This window comes from Camelus dromedarius, chromosome 14, assembly GCF_036321535.1.
Source record: "Camelus dromedarius isolate mCamDro1 chromosome 14, mCamDro1.pat, whole genome shotgun sequence".
Lineage (NCBI taxonomy): Eukaryota > Metazoa > Chordata > Mammalia > Artiodactyla > Camelidae > Camelus > Camelus dromedarius.
This window is the reverse complement of record NC_087449.1, coordinates 33,694,196-33,717,144: the sequence shown is the minus strand read 5'-3', so window position 1 is coordinate 33,717,144 and position 22,949 is coordinate 33,694,196. Positions and strand designations below refer to the sequence as shown.

General features: G+C 43.5%; 1 protein-coding gene across 1 annotated transcript in view; it reads right to left on the bottom strand.

The window, feature by feature from the left end:
- Window positions 1-22,293, bottom strand: part of RAB3B (RAB3B, member RAS oncogene family) — a 59,284-nt gene extending 36,991 nt beyond the window's left edge. The window contains exons 1-2 of the mRNA XM_010984745.3: window positions 22,149-22,293; window positions 13,527-13,754 (exon numbers count right to left, since the gene is read on the bottom strand). Coding sequence (XP_010983047.1) covers window positions 13,527-13,754 — 228 coding nt within the window. The 5' untranslated portion in view covers window positions 22,149-22,293. The remainder of the gene's footprint in view (window positions 1-13,526; window positions 13,755-22,148) is intronic.
- Window positions 22,294-22,949: the final 656 nt, after the last annotated feature.

The following is a 22,949-nucleotide window of genomic DNA, read 5'->3' as shown; positions in this document are numbered from 1 at the left end:
GCCTCGGTGCCATCTGTCTGCGTTATCATTGTTCATGTCAGTCACAGCCAGAAGCCCAAGTCTCCCAGGCCATCCCTGATCCCTGGACTCTGATTCCCACACAGCATCGTACACCATCTTTTCTAAACTTATCTTCTCCACTCCCTCGGCCTTCTGAAACCCACAGTTGGTCCTCAGAAAATTCTCATTTTCCTCAGGCTCTGGTCTGGGTGTTCTCTTCACCTCCTTGCTGTGACTGAATCCTGGCTGTCCTTGAGGACACGGCTCCTCCCAGGGCCCCCGAATTGATGGTTGCTTCCTCTCTCACCATCTTTGAATCTTTGGGCCAGCAGGTGGGATACATGTTGCTGCTTTTCACCTCTGCTTGCAGATCATTCTCTTCCTCCCCAAAACAAAACGCCCTCCAGCCATGGATCTCACATCGTGAGATTATGCCACCTACTCATCCCTCTACAGCTCCTGCTTCCCTGCGAATCTCTCCAGTATTCTTGGATTATGAAACATCTTGGATTCTCATTCCCTCAAATTCTTCTCCTCCAGTGATGCTGATCTCTACCCTGACCCAGCCACTCACTCTCACACTCATGCCCTGTCCCTTTTTGGTACCAATAGTAGTTTCAAGCTTCCCACTTTCAGAACACTACAATCTTTCTAGCTCATTCCTTCCAGATTCCCAGTCTTCAGTCTTCAGCCTCTACCATCTTTTCACTGTCCTTATGTCATCACCTCGTTCTCAGCCCAGCTTGAATACACAGGCAGTTAATGTCAGTGGCTTCCCTGCAAACACCCCTGACTCCCTCGGCCCTCTGTTGCTTTGTCACACTTATTCAGCAAAACAATACTTTCATTAAAGTCAACTCTCTGCCAATTCTATGCCTGCCTCCACAGAGCAAAATGTGGGTGGAGAAAAACACACAACTATGCTTCAAATTCATGAATTCATGGACCTAAATTTATGATCACTAATTGCAAGTGGCGCCTTAATGCTGATCAGCAATCAAATTACATTTCCCTAGTCTATTCACTCTCCCAACTTCTAGATGACATTCTCCTCTATCTTGAATCACCTGGGCCCCCCCCCCACCTCACTCTCAGCTGATGACCTTGCTTCCTCCTTCACCAAAAATTGTATCCAAAAGAACTCCCACCAGCACATGTAGCCCCCCATTGCACTTGTGCCCATTCTTTCTGCACTCTGCCATGTTAATGTTGATTGACACAGTCTGTGCTCCTAGCATCCTAGCAAGGGTTCACGCCTTGCTGGTGATCCCATCCCCTTTTACCAGCTCAAGAATACTGGCCCAGCAATTCTCCTCTCTCTCCCATAGCGTCAGTTTTATGTTTTTGTTTCTTTGTTGGTTGCTTGGTTTTTTGATCTCTATTGGATTGTTCTACCAGCACATAAACACACTGCTGCTTCTCCCACCTTAAAAATCAGAAACCAAAAACCTCTTCTGACTCAGTTCCCCCTTCACCTTCAGCTACCACTCATTTGTTCCCTTTCCCCAAGAGTAAAAATCCTTGAAAATTCTATGTACACTGGTATCTCCAGTTTCACTTCTCCTACTCTTATTAGGTTTTAATCCCCACTACTCCACCAAAGCAACACTTATCAAGGTTCCAGTGAATTTCCTGCTGCTAAATCAAGGGGTTAATTCTCAGTCCCCATATTCACGACAGAGCAGCAGCACTGGACACAGGTGATCTCTTCTCCCTCCAGAAAACTCTGGCTGCAAAAGACACCACAATTTTCCTTTTCAGTTGCTCTTTTTCAGTCTCCTTTGTGATTCTTCCTCATCTTCCCAACATCTTAGTGTTAGAATGTATCTGGTCTCAGTCCTTAGAACTTTTTTTTCTGTCTTCACTCCTTCCCTTGTTGATCTTGTTTGGCTTCATGACTTTAAATACCACCCATATGCTAATGGCTTGCTAATTTATATCTCCAGCCAGGGCCTCTATCCTGAACTGCAGACTCATTTATCCAACAGCCTATTCTATGTCTCCACTTGGTTATCTAATAGGCATCTCAAATTTAACATAACCAGAACTCAGTCCCCAGTTACCTCCCCAAATCCTGCTCTCCCTGGAGTCTTCCGTATCTCAGTCAGAGGCATCTTCAACCTTCTTGTTGCTCAGCCCAAATATTCAGAATCATCCTTGACTCCTCCCTTTCCTTCTCTCCCCACACATAGTTCATCAGCAAATCCTGTCAATAATATTTTCAATTCATGCACAGAATCTGACCGCTTACACTGCCACCATGGCTACCTCCCTACTTCAAGCCACCATTCCTGGCCTGCATTATTACAAATCCTAAGTGATCTTCCCAGCTTCTGACCTTTGTCAGAATTTATTCTTGAAACAGACATAATTCTGCCTCAAAGCAATCCTGTTAAATATTAAAATGTTAAGACACTAAAACATTCTGGAATTGGTAGTGATGGTTGCACAATTTTATGAATACTAAAAATCACTGAACTGTATACTTTTAACAGGTTGAATTTTATGATATATGAATTATATCTCAATTTTTAAAATATTATTAAGTGCCACATGGACTAGATCCTGAAACAGTAAAAGGACATTAGTTGAAAACTTAGTGAAATCCAGATAAAATCTATAGTTTAGTTAATAATACTGTACCAATTTTAATTTCACAGTTTTGACAAATCTACCATGGTTACATAAGATGTTAATATTAGGGAAACTGAGTGAAGGATATATTGGAAATCTCTGTACTATCACTGCAAATTTTCTATAAATCTAAAATTAGCAAAAATAAAGATCAATTTAAAAAATATGTCAGATCAAGTAATTCCATTGCTCAGAACTCATCTCATCCTGAATAAAACCCAAAGCCTTCAAAAACATTTTTGAGGAAATTCCATACTGTTTTTCAGACTGGCTGCACCATTTTACATTCCCACCAGTGGTATACAAGGGTTCCAATTTCTCTATGTCTTCGCCAACACTTAGCTTTTTTTTTTTTTTTTTTTAATATATAATAGCCATCCTACATGTGTGAGGAAGTAGCTCATGGTTTTGATTTGCATTTCCTTGATGATCAGTGACGCAGAGCATTTTTTCATATCTGTTGGCCCTTTGGATGTTTCTTTGGAGAAATGTCTGTTCAAGTCCAGAACTACCATATGATTCAGCAATTCCACTTAGAGGTACCCAAAAGAACTGAAATAAGGACCTCAAAAGAGACATCTGCAATCCTATGTTCACTGAAGCATTATTCACAATTGCCAAGATATGGAAACAACCCAAATGCTCACTGATAGATGAGCCTTAAAAAAGAAGGGAAAGCTGCCATTTGTAACAATATGGATGAACTTGGGAGACATGATCCTAAGTGAAATAAACTAATCACAGAAGGGCAAATACTGCTTGCTTCTATTTTTATGAGCTCTCCAAAATAATCAAATTCATAAAAGCAGACAACAGAACAGTGGTCTCCAGGGGCTGGGCAGAGGGGAAGTGAGGAGTTGTTCAATTGGTATAAAGTTTTGGTTATGCAAGATGAACAAGTTCTAGAGATCCACTATACAACATACTGACGATAGTTAATACTGTATTCTGTACTTAAAATTTTGTTAAGAGGGTAAATTTCATGTGACTTGTTCTTACCACTGGAAAAAAGGGGAGGGAGGTGAGGGGACACAAGGAAACTTCTGGAGTTGATGAATATGTCTATTATCTTGATTGTGGTAATGGTTTCACGAGTATTTGCATATATCCAAACCCATCAAATTATATACATTAAATATGTATAGTTTTGATTTTTGTCTCAGGTTGGCCTGCCTTCAGTTCTCAAAGGTGTAGTCTACTAACTTTTGCTCTCTAATAAAAGTCTCTGTTTACACACACACACACACAAAATGTATAGTTTTTGTGTATCAATTATACTTTTGGGTTTAAAAAAAAAACAAAAAAACCAAAGTCTTTGCAAAGACCTCCAAGGCCCTACACAGTCTCATCCTCCCACTAACTCCAGCCTGTCTCTGACCACTGTCCTGCTCCAGCCCCACTGGCCTCCTCCTGTTTGTGGAGTATGTCAAGCATACCCCTGCCCTAGGGCTTCTGCACTTGCATTTCGTTCTGCCTGGGATTCTCTTCCTCCAAATCTCCCACACCTCTTTCAGGATTTTACTGAAAAGTGCCCTGTTCAGTGAAGTTCACCCTGACCACTCTGATCAAACTTAGAAACAGCCCTCCTACTCTATCCCCCTTGTCCTGCTATATTTTCCCCCAGAGTGCTCATCATCATAGAACATGCTGTGTATTTTATTTATTTATCGCAGTCTTCCCCCTTAAATCTAGGGGAATGTGGGACAGGGGATGCTGTTTGTTACTTTTATTGTTGTGTCTGTAGCACCTAGAATATGCTTGGTCCATAAAATGTAAATATTACTGAATGAATAGGTAAATAAATGAACAAACATAGAATTTTGTTGTGGTTGGAATGGCTACAGCATATGGGGTATGGAGCAGAGGCAGGGGCTGTGGCTGGAAGATATGGACTGAATCCAGTCACCTCAGAGAAAGAACATCACACAAAGTACATGACAGCTCACCTACCACTTAATGTCTGGCCCCCATCTCAGCACATGTCGCCCCCCTTGCTTGGAATATCTCTATTACACCCTTCCCTTTCCTCACCCTGCAATGTCCCCCACCTCCCTCCCAGAGGCCTTTCTTACCCACTCTACCCAATACTGAACTCTTTCTTCCCAGCATTCCATTGCACTCACTCAGCACCACACGTTTTAGCTCTTTACGGCTTTCTGAATTGTTTTCTCTCCCCAGTTGTATTGCATGTGCCATCTGGGGCAGGGCTCTGCCAAAGGGATCAGCCACCAACCACTATAAACCCAGCTCAAGACTCAGAGAAAGAATTCAGGTAAATGTTCATCAATTCCTAAAAAGGATGCAGAGTCTAGCTCAGATCACATTCAGACTCCTGGTTGCCACAAATCAACCCTTGAGAGCAACAGAGTTAATAATAATAAAGTTTACCAATTAAGGATCATTTACTATGTACCAGCTACTAGACTAAGCATTATCTTTTTTCATTCTCTCAACACTATGTGGTGGTTACTAAACTTATTCTTATTTTAGAAAGAAGAAAGTGAAGTACAAGGATGTAATGGGACTTGAAGGAGGTGACAGGGGCAGAAGTGGGTTTGGAGCACAGATCTGGCTTGCTCCAAAGGCTGTGCTCCTGACCACATGCTGCAAAAACTGAGATCAGCCTGGACTGCAGAGCTGGATGAATGAGATAGAGGGCTGTGCCTCTGAGGACATTATTATCTGCAGAGCCAACTTTCACTAACATAAAGCTACATCCTCCATGGAGCCTTCTCTGATGCTCTCAAGCTTAGAGGGAGCACTTCCTCTCTGAACTCCCTCAAAACTTTCTGTACCTCTCAAGGCATCATTCATATCTGTAGCATCAACGCTATTTGTGTACATGTTATATCTCTCTTACTATCCTGAGTGCTCCCTTAGAGGCAGGGATTTTGCCTCACCAGTCTCTGTAGAGCCTACCTCCGCCAGGCACATTAATGGGTCTTTGAAAGCTATCCTGATTTTGCAAATGTCTTTTCTTCTGCTTGTAAAGATCTTCCACAACATTAACTTGAAAAATTCTTCCTCATTTGCTACAACCCAGTTCAGATATCCCCTCCTTTGTGAAGCCTAAAGTAATTCTCCTAGGCAGAGATAGCATCTCCTTTCCCTGTGTTCCTACAGCACTTTCTCCATCCCTTTATATCATTTATATTGTATTGGAGCTGTTTATTTGCCCTATTATGACAGTATCTGGCATGTAATACGTACGAGACACATGTTTATTGAATGAATGAATGTGCAAATTCATTATAGGTCATTTCTTTTTCTTCCACACCAGTTTAGGTGGAGGGAAGGCAGTGGTGGCCCAAAAGCGCAGAAGCCCCTTGAATAACCAATCAGGATTGCTGTTCATTCATTTACAAATTACAAAGGCGGACTATGCCTGCAATTCTGATTTGACTTCCCATAGTCTTTGTTGTGATTTTAAAAATCAGATTAAACCTCCCTAGCAGCTGGTTCCTACCAGCTTTGGGAAGATGAAAGTATCAACATGTCTCTGCAGCCACACCAGGAAACTTGCTGCCTAGAAAAATCAATTCTGATTATCATAAGAGCTAAGTACAGGATGTTGTACTCAGCAAGTGTCTCCATATTTCTGGAGCCACAGGGACCTGTCAGAGCCCTAGTGCCCCTGTTCAGCCTCCAGCCTCTTCTGTGCTGACTTGGTCTCTCTGCAGGTCCCCATGATGCTCTGGTGACCAGATATCACCTTCCTGAAGATGGTGGGAGGAGCACTGGAATTACCCCTTAGTAAAGTCCTGTCTCTCTCTGGACTACAATCTCCCATGTCCAAAATGACACTGAGATGTAATAAGCTCCAAGCTCATAGTCTTGTTGGCACCTAACAAGATGACAGGCATTCTCAGCAGAAAGTCTGAACCTAAAACACAGACAGTACCTGTTTTCAAGGAGTTAGCAGAGGGGGCTGTCATCAGAGAAGAGAGAACTTGAATTAGAGCTTTGAAAAATAGGGGGAATTCATATTAGACCTTTCCCATGTTATTAATAGATGCTGTGGCAGTCAGAATAATGGTCCCCCAAAGATATCCATGTCTTAATCCCCAGACCTGTGAATATGTTATCTTGCATGGCAAAAGGGACTTTGCAAGTGTGATTAAATTAAGGTTGGAGATGGGAATCTTATCCTGGATCATTCAGGTGAGCCCAAGGTAGTCATATGGGTCCTTATAATAGAAAGGCAGGAAGGTCAGAGACAGAATGAGGTGGAAAGATGTTACACTGCTGGCTTTGAAGATGGAGCAAGGGGCACCGAGCAAAGGCATGAAGGTAGCCGCTAGAAGCTGGCAAAGACAACTTAATGGATTCTCTCCAGAAGGAACACAGATCTGCCAACACCTTAATTTTTAACCCAGTGACACCGATTTTGAACTTCTGATCTTCAGATCTCTAGGATGATAAATACGTGCTGTTTTAAGGCAGCAATAGGAAACAAATAGAGATGCCCATTAGACAGCTGTCCAGTCTTGGTATCATAATCCATTATTATATATTCTTAAATTTGAGGGAAAAGTCAACCTCTCTTGGTGTCCTGGTTTGCTTCCCTTAACAGAATAAGAGAACTACGCTACTCATTTTATTTCCCTTTTGGAGCTCAGAGGTAAATTCAGTCTCACTAGTTCCTGGAGAGCAGAGAATATATCATATTCATGTTAATTTCTCTATCCCTGTTGTCTAGAACAGTAAATATTTGTTAAATGACCGCTCAAGAGCCACAATCCTTAGTCTGGGCTTCTGGTATGGCCTTTTGCCACATGCCTAAGCTCCATCACATTTTATTGTATATTATTGGTCCTAAGATAACAGGTCTTTGACATTCTCAGATTTAATATTCACCAGTTTTAATATTTATAAGTGATTCCAAAACCATGTGGTAACCTAAATTTCACTGAGGCAGCTATGTGGGAATAAGGTAGTTGGAAAGTGAGTGAATCTAGCCAAGTGCCCAACAGCCCGTCTCACCCTGGTCTTATTGTTCTCAGCTCCTAGTTATGCAAGGAGTCACTCTCACCACTGTGGAATTTAGGATTTCCAGGAAATCTCTTAAGACTCCTCCTATTTTCCCCAGATTTCATTATTGTGCCTAACCTCTCTTTGGAGATAATGCTCACTTCTATTTCTTCAATTATAAAAAGAACTGTTGGAGAAGGGACCCTCCTTTCCCCCTCCATGAAGAAGATTGTCCATGGAGAGAGAAGCTTCTACTATAGACTTGGATGGGATGTTCTAGGCTTTAAGCATTAGTAAGCCTGGACCACACGGACTTTGACCCTGGGTGCATGTTGTAGGAGCTAATTGTAGCTAGCCACTCATGTCAGCCTGTGCTTGGGTCTCTTCGTCTACCTGATTCCAGAGTGAAGTATTAGCAAGCTCCACCTTCCTGAAGACTTGGGCCATGTGCTTCATCCTAGCTTTTATCAGTAAGAAGGTTGTCACATTACTCCCCATCTCTCTATTGCATCTATCTCTCAAATGGTTACAGAGTTAAGCGGGGAAGAAAATGAGTATCATTTCTTGATCTCCCTAGAACTTTAATAAAAACTATTTTTGTTTAGTGTGTACTCCATGTCAAGGATTATACTGATGCTTTATGCACATTGTCTTTTTAAAATCATCACCAACACAATAAAACAAGTAGAAGAGTGAATACGCATAGCATTATAGTGACTGAGGGTTTCAGAGCAGAAAGCTGCAGAGAAAGAAAGAGGATGGAGAACAGCAATACCAGGACAAGTCCAGGAGGGAGAACTGTGGCCTCTAAATCCTTCACAAAACTCAGGGTTCTTGAACTCTTGATAGATAAATGATAGGACAGCCAGTCCATTCCCCCGTCTTTACACAAGTAACCCCAGACACATGAGACACTCCTATCTATAAAGTCTTCTTGACAAGCAGGTCACAAAAAAAGCCCCACTGGTGGGAGTAAGAAGGAGGACACTCTGTCCTTCCACAATGGAGGCCCCTGCCACCATGTCCCCTGACAAAGACCAGGCCTGGAGTGAGCTGGTGTGCAGAAGGCCATCAGCCTTTTAAATTGTGAATAGAATTGAGCCTGAATCCCAGCTGCAAGCCCAGGGATGAGACCTAAGTCACAGCTCAGTGGTTCCTGAGCTCTGAATTCCAGTGCTTGAGTTCGAAACAAGTCTATTTTTTTTTTCCTGCAGGGCCCTTTCCACAGATGAAATTAAATATTTTCCACTCACGTACTTGGTGTCTATTTATCTCCCCCACTATAGTGCAAACTCCAGGAGACCAGGGAGAGTGTTTCCCCACAGATAGCACAATGCCTGGCATAGTGTGAGCACCAGACAAATGTCTATTGAATGAATGAAAGAATGAAGTCTACTGTTTGGCTCTGCACAGGTAACTTGATGTCTCTGGGCTCAACCACCTATTCTTTAAAAAGATAACTACCTCCCTGGGTCATAAAAGAAGTAAACTCTTCATACAAGGAGAATTCACATGGCTGGCAACATCCATAGTCCCGCTGATTAGGCTTTCCTTTCCATGTTCTCACCGGATCTTCACAATATCACCATGAAGCAAGAAGAGCAAGGATTATTTTCTCCACTTGACAGTTGGAGAAATAGGCCCATGGAGGAGAAAGGTTACTCCAGATCATGACTGCACTACAGGGCGAAGCCAGGACTGGGACCCAGGACTGGAGTCCTGGGTCAGTTTAATCCTCCCACAGACCCCCAGATTCTTCCCTTGGCCAGCACCAGACCCAGCAGCCCCTGCGATGGGCCCCACATGGAGGGAGTGGAAGGCCTTCTCCCGCTCTTCTCTTCCCACAGGTCTCCAGGGGTTGCCTGGCAACCAGCGCCTAAGCAGTAAGTGGCCTCCAGTCAGGTCTGTTGCTGTGGAGTAACTAAGTCTCCCTCCCTCCCCACCAGTGCGTGCTCTTGCTCTCTATTAATGAGACTTCTCCCCTCCCTCCACCTCCCCAGTAAAATTATTTCATAATAATTAACCTCTCAGGAAACAGAGGGGAGCTCTCAGGGATCTAGTGTTGAGGGACCCCAGGGAACAAGACACTACCAATACCCTCATCATCTCCCAGAGATGATAGAAACCCCTTTTATGAATGGTCCTGCTCAGCGATGCTCATAACTTCCTCTTCTTCCCTTTCCACCTTCCACCCTGACAATGGCTTTCTGAAATCCCCTGGGAGAGATGAAATGAGCTTGAGAAATTTAACTGAACACTTCATACGGTGCTAGTGAATCCTTGGATGCCGTTTTAGCACTTTTGGAACCACTGGTGGGAAATCTTGGGAAGGAACACTTTGCATGTGGATCCGGAGCAGAGGAAGGATAGACCTAAGATTTATTGTATTCCTAATATGTGCCAGGCACAATAACATGTTATCCCACATAGCCCCCACCTCCACAAACTTGTGAGATATTTGCAGTTCAGGATATTACCTATATATAGAAGTGAAGTGACTTACCAAAGCTCACACAACTTAAAATCACAAAACTTTTACAGAAGTAAATATGTGTGAAAAGATATATGTATTAGAAGAGATGTGTTCTTTCCTCTCCGTATACAATTAGTTGGTCATCAAATTCTGTAAATTCTAGTCCTAAATCTCTCTCCTCATTTTCATCCCTTATGTCACTTTGTCATTGTCTCAGTGTTATGTACCAAATGTTTGTGTCTTCCCAAAATCCAAATGTTGAAGCCCTAACCCCCAGGGTGGTTATATTTGGAGATGGAGACTGGAAGGAAGTCATTAAGGTTAACTGAGGTCATAGGGTGGGGCCCTGATCTGACAGGATTAGTGTCCTTGTAAGAGGAGACTCCAGAGAGCCAGCTCACTCTCCACTTGTAAGCACTAAGGAAAGGCCATGTGAGCACACGGCAAGAAGGCTGCAACCCAAGGGGAGAGCTCTCACCAGACATCAATCCTGCTGGCACCTTGATCTTCGACTTTCACTTTCCAGAATTGTGAGAAAATAAGTTTCTGTTGTTTTAAGCCATCTAATTTGTGCTTTTTTTTTTTATTATGGTAGCCTGAGCAGACAAATACACTTGTTTTCCCTCACATCCACCTACCCCCTAGACTGAAGCCAGAAATTTTTTCTAAAATGAAAATCTGACTTTGTTAAAACCCACCTACGGCTCCCCAATGTCTATGGTAGTGGCCTCCAAATTTATACGCCTGTAAGAAAAATGTAGGCATAGCACTCACAATATTTGTATATTTACTTAGATTATATAGATACTTCTGTACACAAAAGATATTAAATACATTAAAATGATGTAAATATTTAAATTTTTACATTTTAATGCATTTATGAACAGTACAGATTTTTTAAAAGAAGTTTTGCTACAAAAAAGCATATATGCACACATGCACAAAGAAAACCCTTTGCTAATTTTTTTTTTTTTTTAGCAAAAGTAATGTGATTGACTAGATCAGATCTAATTAGATTGTCATTGATTTTCCCTCGAAACATGACTGACAATGAACTTGTGCTAGGTGTCAGAGAAACAGCAAGTGAGGACAGATTACTTGGGCTCACTATAATTAGTATAGTTTTCAATCAGAGGTTTCTTTGCAAGACTCTTTTAAAGCCACATACCATCATGAGGTTCATTTAGTGAAAATTATGTAATATAATCAATAAATTCACTTAACTAAGCACAGGAAAACAGCAAAAGCTCACAGTGGGCTGAAAGTGAATAAAACAGTGAGGGAGCCACTACTGCCAACCCACTAGAAGGGCAGAATGTTTCCTCCTACCTGAAGATTTTTCAAGTGTAGGATATGTGACCATCTAATGTGGAGATCAAATGAAGGCATCCATGTCAATCCATATAGCAAATATTAGTAAACATTTATTTCATATTCATGGATAGGATTGAACCCTAGTAGTTTCTCCAATTCCCTAAGAAATAATCAGGCATGTACCCTCTGGCCCATGTCAAGAATCTTCTATTTGTTGTACAAGGTCTCCATGACCCCTAAGCGGCCTCTCCAGCAGATTTCTCTCTCAGCAACCCCTCCCTGCTCTTTCACAGCCTTGCTCCAGTTTCACCGTGTTGCTCACTGTGCCCCAAATATCCCTTGCTTTCAACCCCCTCTATGCATTGGCTGCAAGGAAGATGTCAGATTATACAAATGGAAGTACTCAGCACATAACAGGCACTTAATAAATGCTTATTGATTCTCACCAGGAGGTAGTTAAACTAAATCAGTGGTTCTTCAATTTTAGCCTACGTCAAAACCACCTGGCAGGCTTCTTATAACACAGATTGTTGGGCCATACTCCAGAGTTCTTGATTCAGTGGGTCTGAGAAGGAAGCTGAGAACATGTATTTCAAATTCCCCAGGTGATACTGTTGCCGCTGATCTGGAGACCACACTTCTAGAACCAATGAACTAAATGGTCTGCATAGCTTCTTGAATTTTTACAATTTATGATTCCTCAATGCTTATAATAGAGACTAAATTAAAAAAATGAACTTTATCTCTATATAAATTAATGCTTAACATGATCTCAAGTGGAAATATGGGCTCTATAAGACCTAACACGCACAGGTAGAGAAAAGAGCACATATTTGGAAGCAGAAGATCTAAACTGGAATTTCACTTTGTAGCTGTGTGGTCAACCTAAGGGAGGTTAATTACTTCCTGAATATCTGTCTCACGAGGGTAACTGTGAGATAATACTAATACATGGAAATAATTTGTAAGAAAAAAAGTACTGTATATAGACTATACTAATAACATATATGCACAATGTATTAGTGTTGAATGGATTGATAATAAATAATACATGTTTTGAATACTTTAAATCACAAATTTTCAAAATGTTCAATCCCACTGCTAATTCATTACTGAACAGTATATGATCTACATGTTCCTATATTATCTCAAATATGTATGTATTTTATTAGTATCCCTGGTAAACACCAATAATAATAGCTGGGGTGTTCAGTTTCCAAGAAGGTCCCCAAGGATCCTCACCTCCCAGGATTTGTACTCTTGTGTAGCTTCCTCTTACATTGAATCAATGACTAATAGAATACTGTAAGGCTAAGAATAAGAGATACTGCCACTTCCTGTTTGGTTTCTTGGATCTCTGCCCCTGGGGGAAGCTAGCGGTCATGGCATGAAGACACTTAAGAATCTCTGTTGAGAGAGTCACACAGAAGGAAGGAAGACTCCTGCTAACAGCCAGTATCAGACATATATATGAGTACACCATCTTGGGAGGGAATCCTCCAGGCCCACTCAAGCCTTCAGATGACTGCAACCCAAGCCAACATCTGGCAGCAACCTCATAGAAACACGCCAGAAACCTAGCCACTCCCAAATGTTTGATCCATAGAAATGTGTGTTAATGAATTATTATTGTTGTTTAAGCCACCAAGTTGTGAAGTGATTACACAGCAACAGATTATAAATACAGTAGCTAAAATTTATTGTGCATTTATTATGTTCCAGGAACTATGCTAAGCACCCAACAGCCCCAAGATGTAGATGCTATAATAATCCCCAAAGACGAAAGTGTGGACCAGAGAGGTTAAGTAATTTAATCAAGATTCCATGAGTAGTAAGTGGCAGATCTAGAATTTGAATCCAGGTAAGTAACTCCAAAGCCCAGATTCTTGCTCACTCATCTGTATAAGCCAAGATATAGCCTCTTGGACAGTTAAGCAGCAGAAGCAACTAAGCCCCTAAAGGAGAGCAAACTTGTATAAAACCAGCAAGGGGCAGTCCAGGGGCCAGATCTACAAAGCACCAGTGCCTACTGTCATAAGACTCAGAAGTTCTAAACTGGCCCCACCTCCCAGCCCTTGTACTAGCAAACGAGTCACCTCTCGGGACAATCCTGCCCAAGATGCCCAGGACTCACCCAAATCTGCAGCTTCACTCGCTTCTCATGGCGGTAGACTGTCTTCACCTTAAAGTCAATGCCCACGGTGCTGACGAAGGCCGGGGTGAAGGTATCATCAGCATAGCGGAAGAGGAAGGAAGTTTTGCCAACACTGCTGTTGCCGATGATGAGCAGCTTGAACATGTAGTCAAAATTCTGATCAGAAGCATCTTTGACTCCAGCTTTACCATCAGTCACTGAAGCCATCTGCAGGGAAAACCTGTGGTCACTTGGGAAAACACCTCCAGTGCCTATCTTTGAATGGTCACACCACCATTCACACACTCACTCCCCACCTCAGCATCACCGAGGAAACACACACTACTCAGAATCACCCCATCACTGCACCTGCCCCAAATGTTGTCTTAGGATTGGGGTGGAACCCAGCTCCTCCCATTCATTCCTTCAGCAAATATTTACTGAGCATGTTGTTCTAGGTCAAACCCTGTGCTGGGCATGGGGAATACAAATATGAATTAGACATGGTGTCTGACCTCAGAGTAGCCAAAGATTAGAGTTAAAAAGCCCGTAAATACAGAGTAACGAAGCCATCAATAAGAGGGAAGTCTTGGCTGAGGAAGCCCACAAGCAGCATCTAACCCATTCTGGAGGCATGGTGGTCAGGGAAAGTCTTCTGTAGAAGGCAGCTCCTAAGCTGAGTTTTGAGGCGGGGGGGGGGGGGGGGGGAAGGGCCAAAACAGCAGAAACTTGAACATTCCAGGAAAGGCCCAGTACAGGGCTATCATTCCCCTGTTTGGAAAACTTTTATGGCTCCCATAGCTCTAAAGATCAAGCCCAAACTGCTCAACTTGACAAAGAACCAACTAACCAAAGAAAAAATGCTCTAAACTTTATCTTCCCCTAAGACTTCTCCCTACCAACCTGTGCTACTTTTATACCAAATTACACACTTTACTCCAAATATGCCATGTTATTTCTTGCCTGTGTCCCTTTAGATATGTTTCTTTCTTTCTGCCTACAACACTCTTCTCCTCCTAATAAACTCCTATTCAACCTTGTAGATGCAAATGAAGTCTCACCTCCCCTGTGCAGGGCAGAAGCATGTACTCCTGCCCCTGTGTTCCCAGAACACTCTAACAGCACGTGCATCATTTCAGAGCTGTTGACTATTCCAGCTCCCCCTTTAGATCAAGCATCTGAGACAACGTACTTCATTTCTGCATCTCTAGCTTCTAGCACAACTCCTAGTACATAATCAGCACTTAGCAAATGTGTGCTGAATTCATGAAAGTCACATCACCACTCTGTGGCCCAATCACATCATCTGGAAAATGGGGAGAACAATCTCTGGCCTACTTTACTCACAGGGCTGTTACAGGACTTAAATGAGATAACAAGGAGTAAGACCTTAAGAAGCTGGTAAATCCCACACAGGTATGAACATAAGTCATTATTATTCCAAATCCTTCAAAGCCTAAATCCTTTATTTATTTACTCATTTGCTCATTGAGTCATTCAGCAAGTGTTTATGATGTGCCAGACCTTCCCTGAGACCCCAGCCCTCTCAGACCTATCACCATACTCTCCTTTCCTAGAATGCCTTGGATCTGAACGCCATTATTAAGCACTTGGCCCCGATGTCTTATGTGCTTTTTCGTTTTATTTTATTTTGCTGCTTCATCGACATCTTACTAGCTCAAGTGCTCTGCTTCTCCACCTGCAATCACTCCTTCTGCTCAGCAGTGGGGAGTCCGGTGGGCTGGGTGAGCATTCAGAGGAGGGTGGGAGGACAGTCCTAACGTGCGATAACATCCAGAGTGTCACCCTCTTTAGGAACTACTGGTTTTTTTCCTCAAAGGAAAAGAGAGTGAGAGTAATGGATTTGTCTCCCTGGGCCTCTCAGGTGAGCTGTAAAGACAAGAAACTGACAAATGCAGAAGGTTAAAAGCTCTCTTAAAGAAAGTCCAAGACATATGTGAGATTATTAGCAGCCTTTAAGGATACTTCCTTAAATATGCCACCACTAGCCACCAGTGGCCTCTCTTCTTTCTCTTTTCTCTCAGCTCTCAAGCCTTTATCTGAGACCCACGGCCCCAATCCTCTATCAATCTGTCCCATGACAAGGCTCACTAGGCAGGTGTGGAACAGGCCCAGGACACTGAGATACTGAGACAGCATTTACATGGAAGAAGAAGGTAAGATTGGAGGGGAGCAATGGCCTGTTCAAATGGTCTCATAGCCCTGATTTTTCAGTTTCTCATGGTACAAGATTCAGAATCTATGTCAAGAATTGGCAACTCAGAGGAATTATGGTTTTTTCTGTCTAAAACAAGGGAAGCAATCACGACGACCTCGCGCCATCTTCCATTCTGCTGCTAGTCATCTTTGTTGACAAGAGAAAATTTTTTTGCAAATATATATTCATTATAAAAAGTTAAGAAAAAACACAAGTGTAAAAAAGAAAATTTTAAATTACCAGACATCCCGTCCACTCAGAAACTGCCATTAACATTTGAAGTATACTTCCTCCTTTATTTTTTCATGCAACAAAGTGCCATTTATTTTGAAATTATATCTTATTGTTTGTTAATTTAAAAGGCAATACATCATAATTTGCCTGGGCCTTAAGATTACCAGCAAATATTTGTTGAGCATTTGCTATTTCCTATGAGAGATATGATGGTGACAATAACCATATAACAGTTGCCATTTATTGAGGACTGTGATACTGTGATATAATAAAAGATATGTATTTGGTCTGGGTACCTGGTTCCAGGCAGAGCTCCTAAAACCTTTGGAAGTACAGATGATAAGTGTCTTGTACGCTACTGAGACAACTGGTGGCTGGGGCTCCAGGATAGCGTCAGTGTGGGTGCTGGCTGCCAGAGGAACCAACCACCTGATTAGAGGGTTGGAACTTTCAGCACCACCCCTAACCTCTGAGGTTGGAAGAGGGGCTGGAGATTAACTTGATAACTAATAGCCAATGATTTCATCAATCATGCTGACAGTAATGAAGTCTTCATAAAAAACCCTAACCAAAGGGGTGGGGAGATCTTCCAGGTTGGTGAGCACACAGAGGGTGGCACACCTACAAAGGGCATGGAAGCCCCAAGACCCCCTTTCCCCAAACCCTGCCCAAAGCATCTCTTCCATCTGACTGTTCCTGAGTTGTATCCTTTTACACTCTTTACAATAAACCAGTAATCTAGTTTTTTTTAAAAAAAGTAATACACACACTGAAAATTATTCAAATTTTTATTATTTGCAAGTATTACTTTATCACCACCTGTAATTTGCATTATTTTCTTAACTTTTAGCATAAAAAATTTATGTATCCTTCAAAGATAGTCTTTGCATATATAGGCACAGAGGTCTGTTTATACTTTATATGTGTGTATATATATATACATTATATATATATAAATGATAGCATGCCACACATTCTAGTCTATATCCTCCATGTATATTTTAATAGCTGAGACCATATTTTCATTTTATATCCTGCTCCTTTTCACTTAACATTATATCATAAATATTTTACTGATACTTTTAAAATTCTTCATAAATATCATCTCAATTGACTACATTATATTCCATCCTATAGTTGTGTCATATGACCAATTCTTTAATGTTGTATATTTATTTTGCTGTTCTTAGTTATTAAAAATTAAGTTGCAGTGACCATTTCTTTACATAATTTGTTCTCTTTCCTATTTATTTCCTTAGGAGAGATCCCTAGAAATGGAACCCCTGCTCAAAGAATAACTTTGCTGAAACAGAGAATTGATCCTCACCTCAATTTCATTTATCCTATTTTGTCCTCTAAATAAAGAGACCTGGGAGATTAAAATTGGAAGGACAGAGATTATCATTCCCATTTGATCAAGAAGGGAACCGAGGGGCAGAAATTACGAGGATTTGCCCAGGCCTCACAGCTAACAGCTGAGACTAGACCTAGTACCATGAGTATTACAGGAAAGGTCAAAATCCCTGGTCTATTCCTCAGCTGAATTCTTGGGCAAGTCATATTACCTGTCTAAGCCATAGCATTTTTACCTTAAAATAGAGAAAATACCCCACCTACTTCACCAAGCTATGGTACCAATAGAGTGAGCAGATACCATATGTAAATAGTCTGATATGGTTTCTTGACCTATGGGAGGCACTCGATAAATATTAATTCACTGGTTTCTTTAATTCACTTCTGCAGTCAAACCTTGTTCGACTGCCTCTCTCCCTGATCTGGGCTCCGTAATTTGAGCTTGTTTTACAATTAACTGTCTGTCTCCCCTTCTGGATGCAGCTGAGTTTTATCTATCCTTACACCCTGTCAACAGTGAACCTAGAATAAATCCTTACAGGCATGTTAACCTTTCAATAAGCATTTATTAAGCATATGTCATGTGCTAGACTATTCATGTAAATGCTGTATTATTGGTCTTCATTTTTGTGATGCAGCTGTTTACACTCTTAGATTCCTGGAATTAGAAGGGGTTTTGAAGAGGCAGATTTATCATAACAAAAAGCCTGGGGAGGGGAGGGTACAGCTCAGTGGTGGAGGGTATGCCTAGCATGCACAAGATCCTGGGTTCAATCTCCAGTACCTCCATTAAATAAATAAAGAAAGAAACCTAATTACCTCCCCCGCAACAAAATTTTAAAAACAAATAAATAGGAAGAGCGTATAGCACAAGCAGTAGAGCACAAGCTTAGCATGCATGAGGTCCTCGGTTCAGTAACCCCTCTAAAAATAAATAAACTTACTTACCACCTCAAGACAAAAAAATATAAATTAAAAATAAATTAAAAAAAAAAAAAAAAAAGCCTCGCTCCTGATTCCAGCTTCTCAGTAACTCAATGTTTGAACTTGGACAAGTCACCTAAACCTCAGTGTCCTCATCTATGATATGATCATATACCTACCTCAGAAGGCTGCTGTCCATTTTAAATAAGAAAATGTATATAAGTATGCTTCAAACCAATACTGTGTGGAAAAAAATACACCTGTGGCCTTGTGTAGACTTAGTGAGGAAAGTGCCTGCCTTTATTAGCTATGTCTGCCACAGGTGAGAGAGTAGGGAGTGAGGCAAGAGTGAAAATAGTTTTAGTTCCTGGTCTGACCCACTCCCCTTCATCTTACAGGCACAAAAATTGAGGCTCCACAAAGAAAAGTGATTTGTCAGCGGTCACGCCAACAAGTCAGTTGGAGCATCATGGGTAGTACTTCTGTTATCTGATGACTCCCAGATTGGACTGGGCTTGGGGAAAATAAAACTACAATAATTTTAGGGTGAGTAAAGAAGCATCCCAGCACCCTGAGATCTCTTTCCTAGCACTTGCCATTATGATACCGTCAACCTCTGTTCATGTGCACACAGCATAGCTTTCCCAGAAATTAGTGTGAGAACAGGGGGAGTCAGAAAGCCGAGAGGTTCAGTTGGAAGGCAGGTCAGATGGAAGCCCCCAAGGGGATCTTCTCAGAAGAGAAGCAGGGGCCACAAAAACAGGAAGAGAGGTAAAAAGCATCCCAGCAGGCAGCTGCCTGAGGCAGATCTGAGTAGACAGGCATGGTGGTGTGTGCAGAACTGCATTTGTAAGATAAGCATCAATCCAATCTCCCCTTTCTTTTTGACAGTCACATAAATGATAGAGATGGGTAGCTCACTGTCTTCATGACTAACAATGCAGATGAAGGCCCAGGGACCATTAGGGAAGTCATCTCCAGTCCCAGGCTGGGGGAAAGAAGGAAAGGGCTCCTCCAAGGGTTGATGTGAAAAACAAGTAACACTTTCAGTCTGATAAGCACCTAAAGAAGACACCAACTTCAGCCAGCAAAGAGGAAGGGAGAGAAGAGAGCCCTAAAATCCAGCAAGAGATCAACTCAATATATGTAGTGAAGTAAATGGATGGAAAGAGCACAAGATTAAGTCAGAGAGACCTGGGCTGAGCCCCAGATCTCTCAGCAGTTGTGTAATCTTAAATCACGCCTGGGCCTCAATTTCCTTATCTATAAGATAAGTTAATAAAATGACTTCCAGGCAAACTATTGTAAGAGTTAAAACCAGTATATGGGAGAGTGCTTTATAAGCCCCTTTCAAATTTTTTTGGTCTGTGTGTTTCATATTTTCTTCTACCAAGTCATCCTGGATAGTGGAAATAGCTTGGGGTTCTAAATCAAACAGACTAGATTCATTTCCAGGTCTGTCACTTATTAACTGTGAGAACTTGCAAGAAATTTTACATGACTAAGATACAGTTTCCTCATTTGTAAAACAAGCATTGTTGGGAAGATTATAGTCAATGTTGGTAAAGCATCTAGATAGACATATAGCAGGTGCTCAATAAATGTAATTCTATCTTCCTATTGGGAACATTTATCAGTGAGGACAAGGAGGGAGTTGGGCAATGTGAACCTCACCCTACAATATACAACCTCCTCCCTAAAGCCATACTCTACTAACTCTTTTAATTCAACCTTTCCTTAGAACATTCCCCACTACCAATCAATCACCACCAGCCCAGTCTAGCCCGGCCCGCCTCATCACTGTTTCTCCTGGTCTCTTAGAGCCACAGAAACAATATTGTAATAGATACCATTTGGCACCAACTAAATACCAGGCACTCTACCAGGTGTTTTCAGTGCACTCTATCTTGCATACAACAGATGCTTGATAAATGTTCACTTCCTTCTCCAGTTTGGAAAGATACAGCCGTGGGTGTGACCACTGACATACTGTAGGCACACTTGTGTAATGACATCAGTGGCCTCTCTCTTCTATACAGTGCTTTACCGTTTATGAAGCTCTTTTCACCCATATTATCATACTTGATTTTCACAACAATTCTTGCTCATCTTTGGATGAGGACACTGAGGCAAGAGCACAACCACAGCTCAATTATTCATTCAATCAACATTTACTGAGCAGCCTACTGTGTGCCAGGCCATGTACTATACTCTGGGGAGATGAAGAGAAACCACAGGAGTCCCAGCTTAGAGGGGAAACCTTTTTAAACGTCCTCAAAGTTTACTGGTGCCTCTCTTCATATCATAATCCTTAAGAAACTGGAGATTTATTTCTTGGACTGGAGATCATTTTCTATTTTTGCTTTCTTCCATACTGTTTCCTCTGATAGGAACATACTTTCCTCTGCTTCTAGCTAAATCCTTCATGACCAGAAAGTCTTCCCTGATCCACCATCCTCTGGTAAAATGTCTTTGCTCTGGCCAACACAGCTCCAGGGCTTCTCAATACCATAGACAAGGCATTTCATGGACTTCCATTGTTTTCTTCTCTTTACAGACACAGAACAGGTGGGCATCCACCTGTGCACACACACATTCAGCTCCTTTTACCATCCCCCACCTTTTTCCATCTAGATTCCAAGAAGTTAGGATGAATGGCCCTGTCCCTCTCCCACCCCTCTCCACACCTCTATTAGCTTCCAGAGGCTGCCACCTCGCCCTCCCTAAAGTCTCTTCCCTCATTTGGACTCCAGAACAGAGTCGACCTGGGATGAACTAGTCTGTCCACGATTCTCTTCTTGTCTCTGATCCTAGGTGGCAGTGTAATAAGGTCCAGTGCCAGTGCCCCCTCCTCAGCCTCCTGAGGAGCTCAGACGCAGCTAGTGCATGGATGCCGGTGGACTCCACTCTGGGCCCCCATCATCTTTCCACTCACACACCACCACCCACATCTGGCTTCCTCCACACCCTGACCCAGCCCAAACTCTCTAAGTGCCCTGACAGTCACTCCACTCCCAGCTGCCGACCCCCTGCTCTATTCCTCTCCACCCACCATCCCTGGACATAACTGAGCTGTCCACTGCCCGTATCCAAGGCCCCGGCTCTCTCCCTCCACCAGCTCCCCACCCACCTCTCTGCAGTCCGGATAGACCCAGCCCCGCCTCCCACCTTCCCTTTCTCGCCAGCTTTCCACCTCCAAGCCCCGCCCCTCTTCCCCACTCAGGATACTCCCCTTGCCTACACCCAGATGGGCTCCGACTCCCATCCTTTTCCCTCTCAGCTCTCCACGCACACTTTACCTTCTCGCCGACCAGCATCCTGCCCAGCGCCCCTTCCCCTCATCATCTCACCCCTGGGCAGCTCAAAAACGACCCCCGCTGGCCAGTCCACCCCCCTTAGCTCCTCACTTCCACGCCTTCGCAGCCCTCGCTCCCCTCAGTCCTCCCGCTTGCGCACCCCGTTCACCGCCCCTCGGCCGCGGGGTAGCCTCTTCCCGCACTGCCCCTCTCAGCTCCCTCCTTCCATCTTCCCCGCCCCCAGCGCCCCGCGTTCGCCCCTCAGCGAGCCCTCACTGCGCTCCAGCGGCCGCGCACCCTTTCCCCCAACCCTGGCGCCCTCTTTTTAGCTCCCTCACTCCCGCCGCCCTCTGCCCTCGAAGCCCGCCTGGCGGCCCTCACGGTCCGGGCAGACCCCCCTCAGCGCCCCCTCCCCGGGCTACGCGCCCCTTCACTGCCGCGGAGCCTCTCCTTAGTGGCCTCCCCTGGCTTCTTGTCCTCGGCGTCCTCTCCGCTGCCCAGTGCTCCTTTTCAACCCCCGCTCACTGGCCCCAGAGCCCCGCGCCGGGAATCGGTCCCAGGTCCTCTCCGGGCGGGGTGCCGGGACGCGCCCCTTACCTGGGACTCCGGGTAAAGACGCGCGGTCGCTCCCTGGAAGCGCCGCGGAACGGCCGGACCTGGCGGCGGGCGGCGGAAGGCGCAGCGGGTTCGCGGAGCCAGGCGGTGCGGTGCGGGGTGGGTCAGGGCGGGTCTGGTCACCACAGCGGCGACTTAGGGCTGAGGTTCTCGCTGCAGCTGGGCTTGGCCACTGTCGCGTCCAGGCCCCACCCATGCCCCGCCCAGGGGCGGGCTCCGTATTTGCCCCGCCCCCAGCTTGGATCTTCTATAGGGAATACGGAGTATCTTAGGGGCCACAAGCTCCCCAATATCTGGGTGACTATCGTGGTTCATCTTAATTCTCACGTCTCGTTCCATAGACTGAACTTACTAGGGTGGCAGAGAGCTTTGATGACAACGTGGATGTGACGGGTTTCTAGCTTTTCCATTTCCAAAGCACTTTCCTGTCCACTGTATCGTTTCATTCTCACAAAAGCCCAGGGAGAAAGGCAGAATCTGGACGACTGTCTACATGTGGAAACTAAGCCAGAAACCTGGGCATTGTTGCCTACCCTATGCACTTCTTCATGCGCTACATCCTGTCAGTCTGGTAAGAAAGCCTCCTTAACACATCCTATCCCTTCCCTTCCTCTCTGTCTCCCATGCTCTCACCCTGGTTCATCACTTCTTGCCTGGACTGGACTAAGTCCAGTCCTTGCTTCATTCCTCAGTCCTCTACACTAGCAACCTGAGTGATTGTTCTAAACGTCACCATGTTACCATCAATCATGATGAAACAAAACAAAACAAAAATACTTCAAT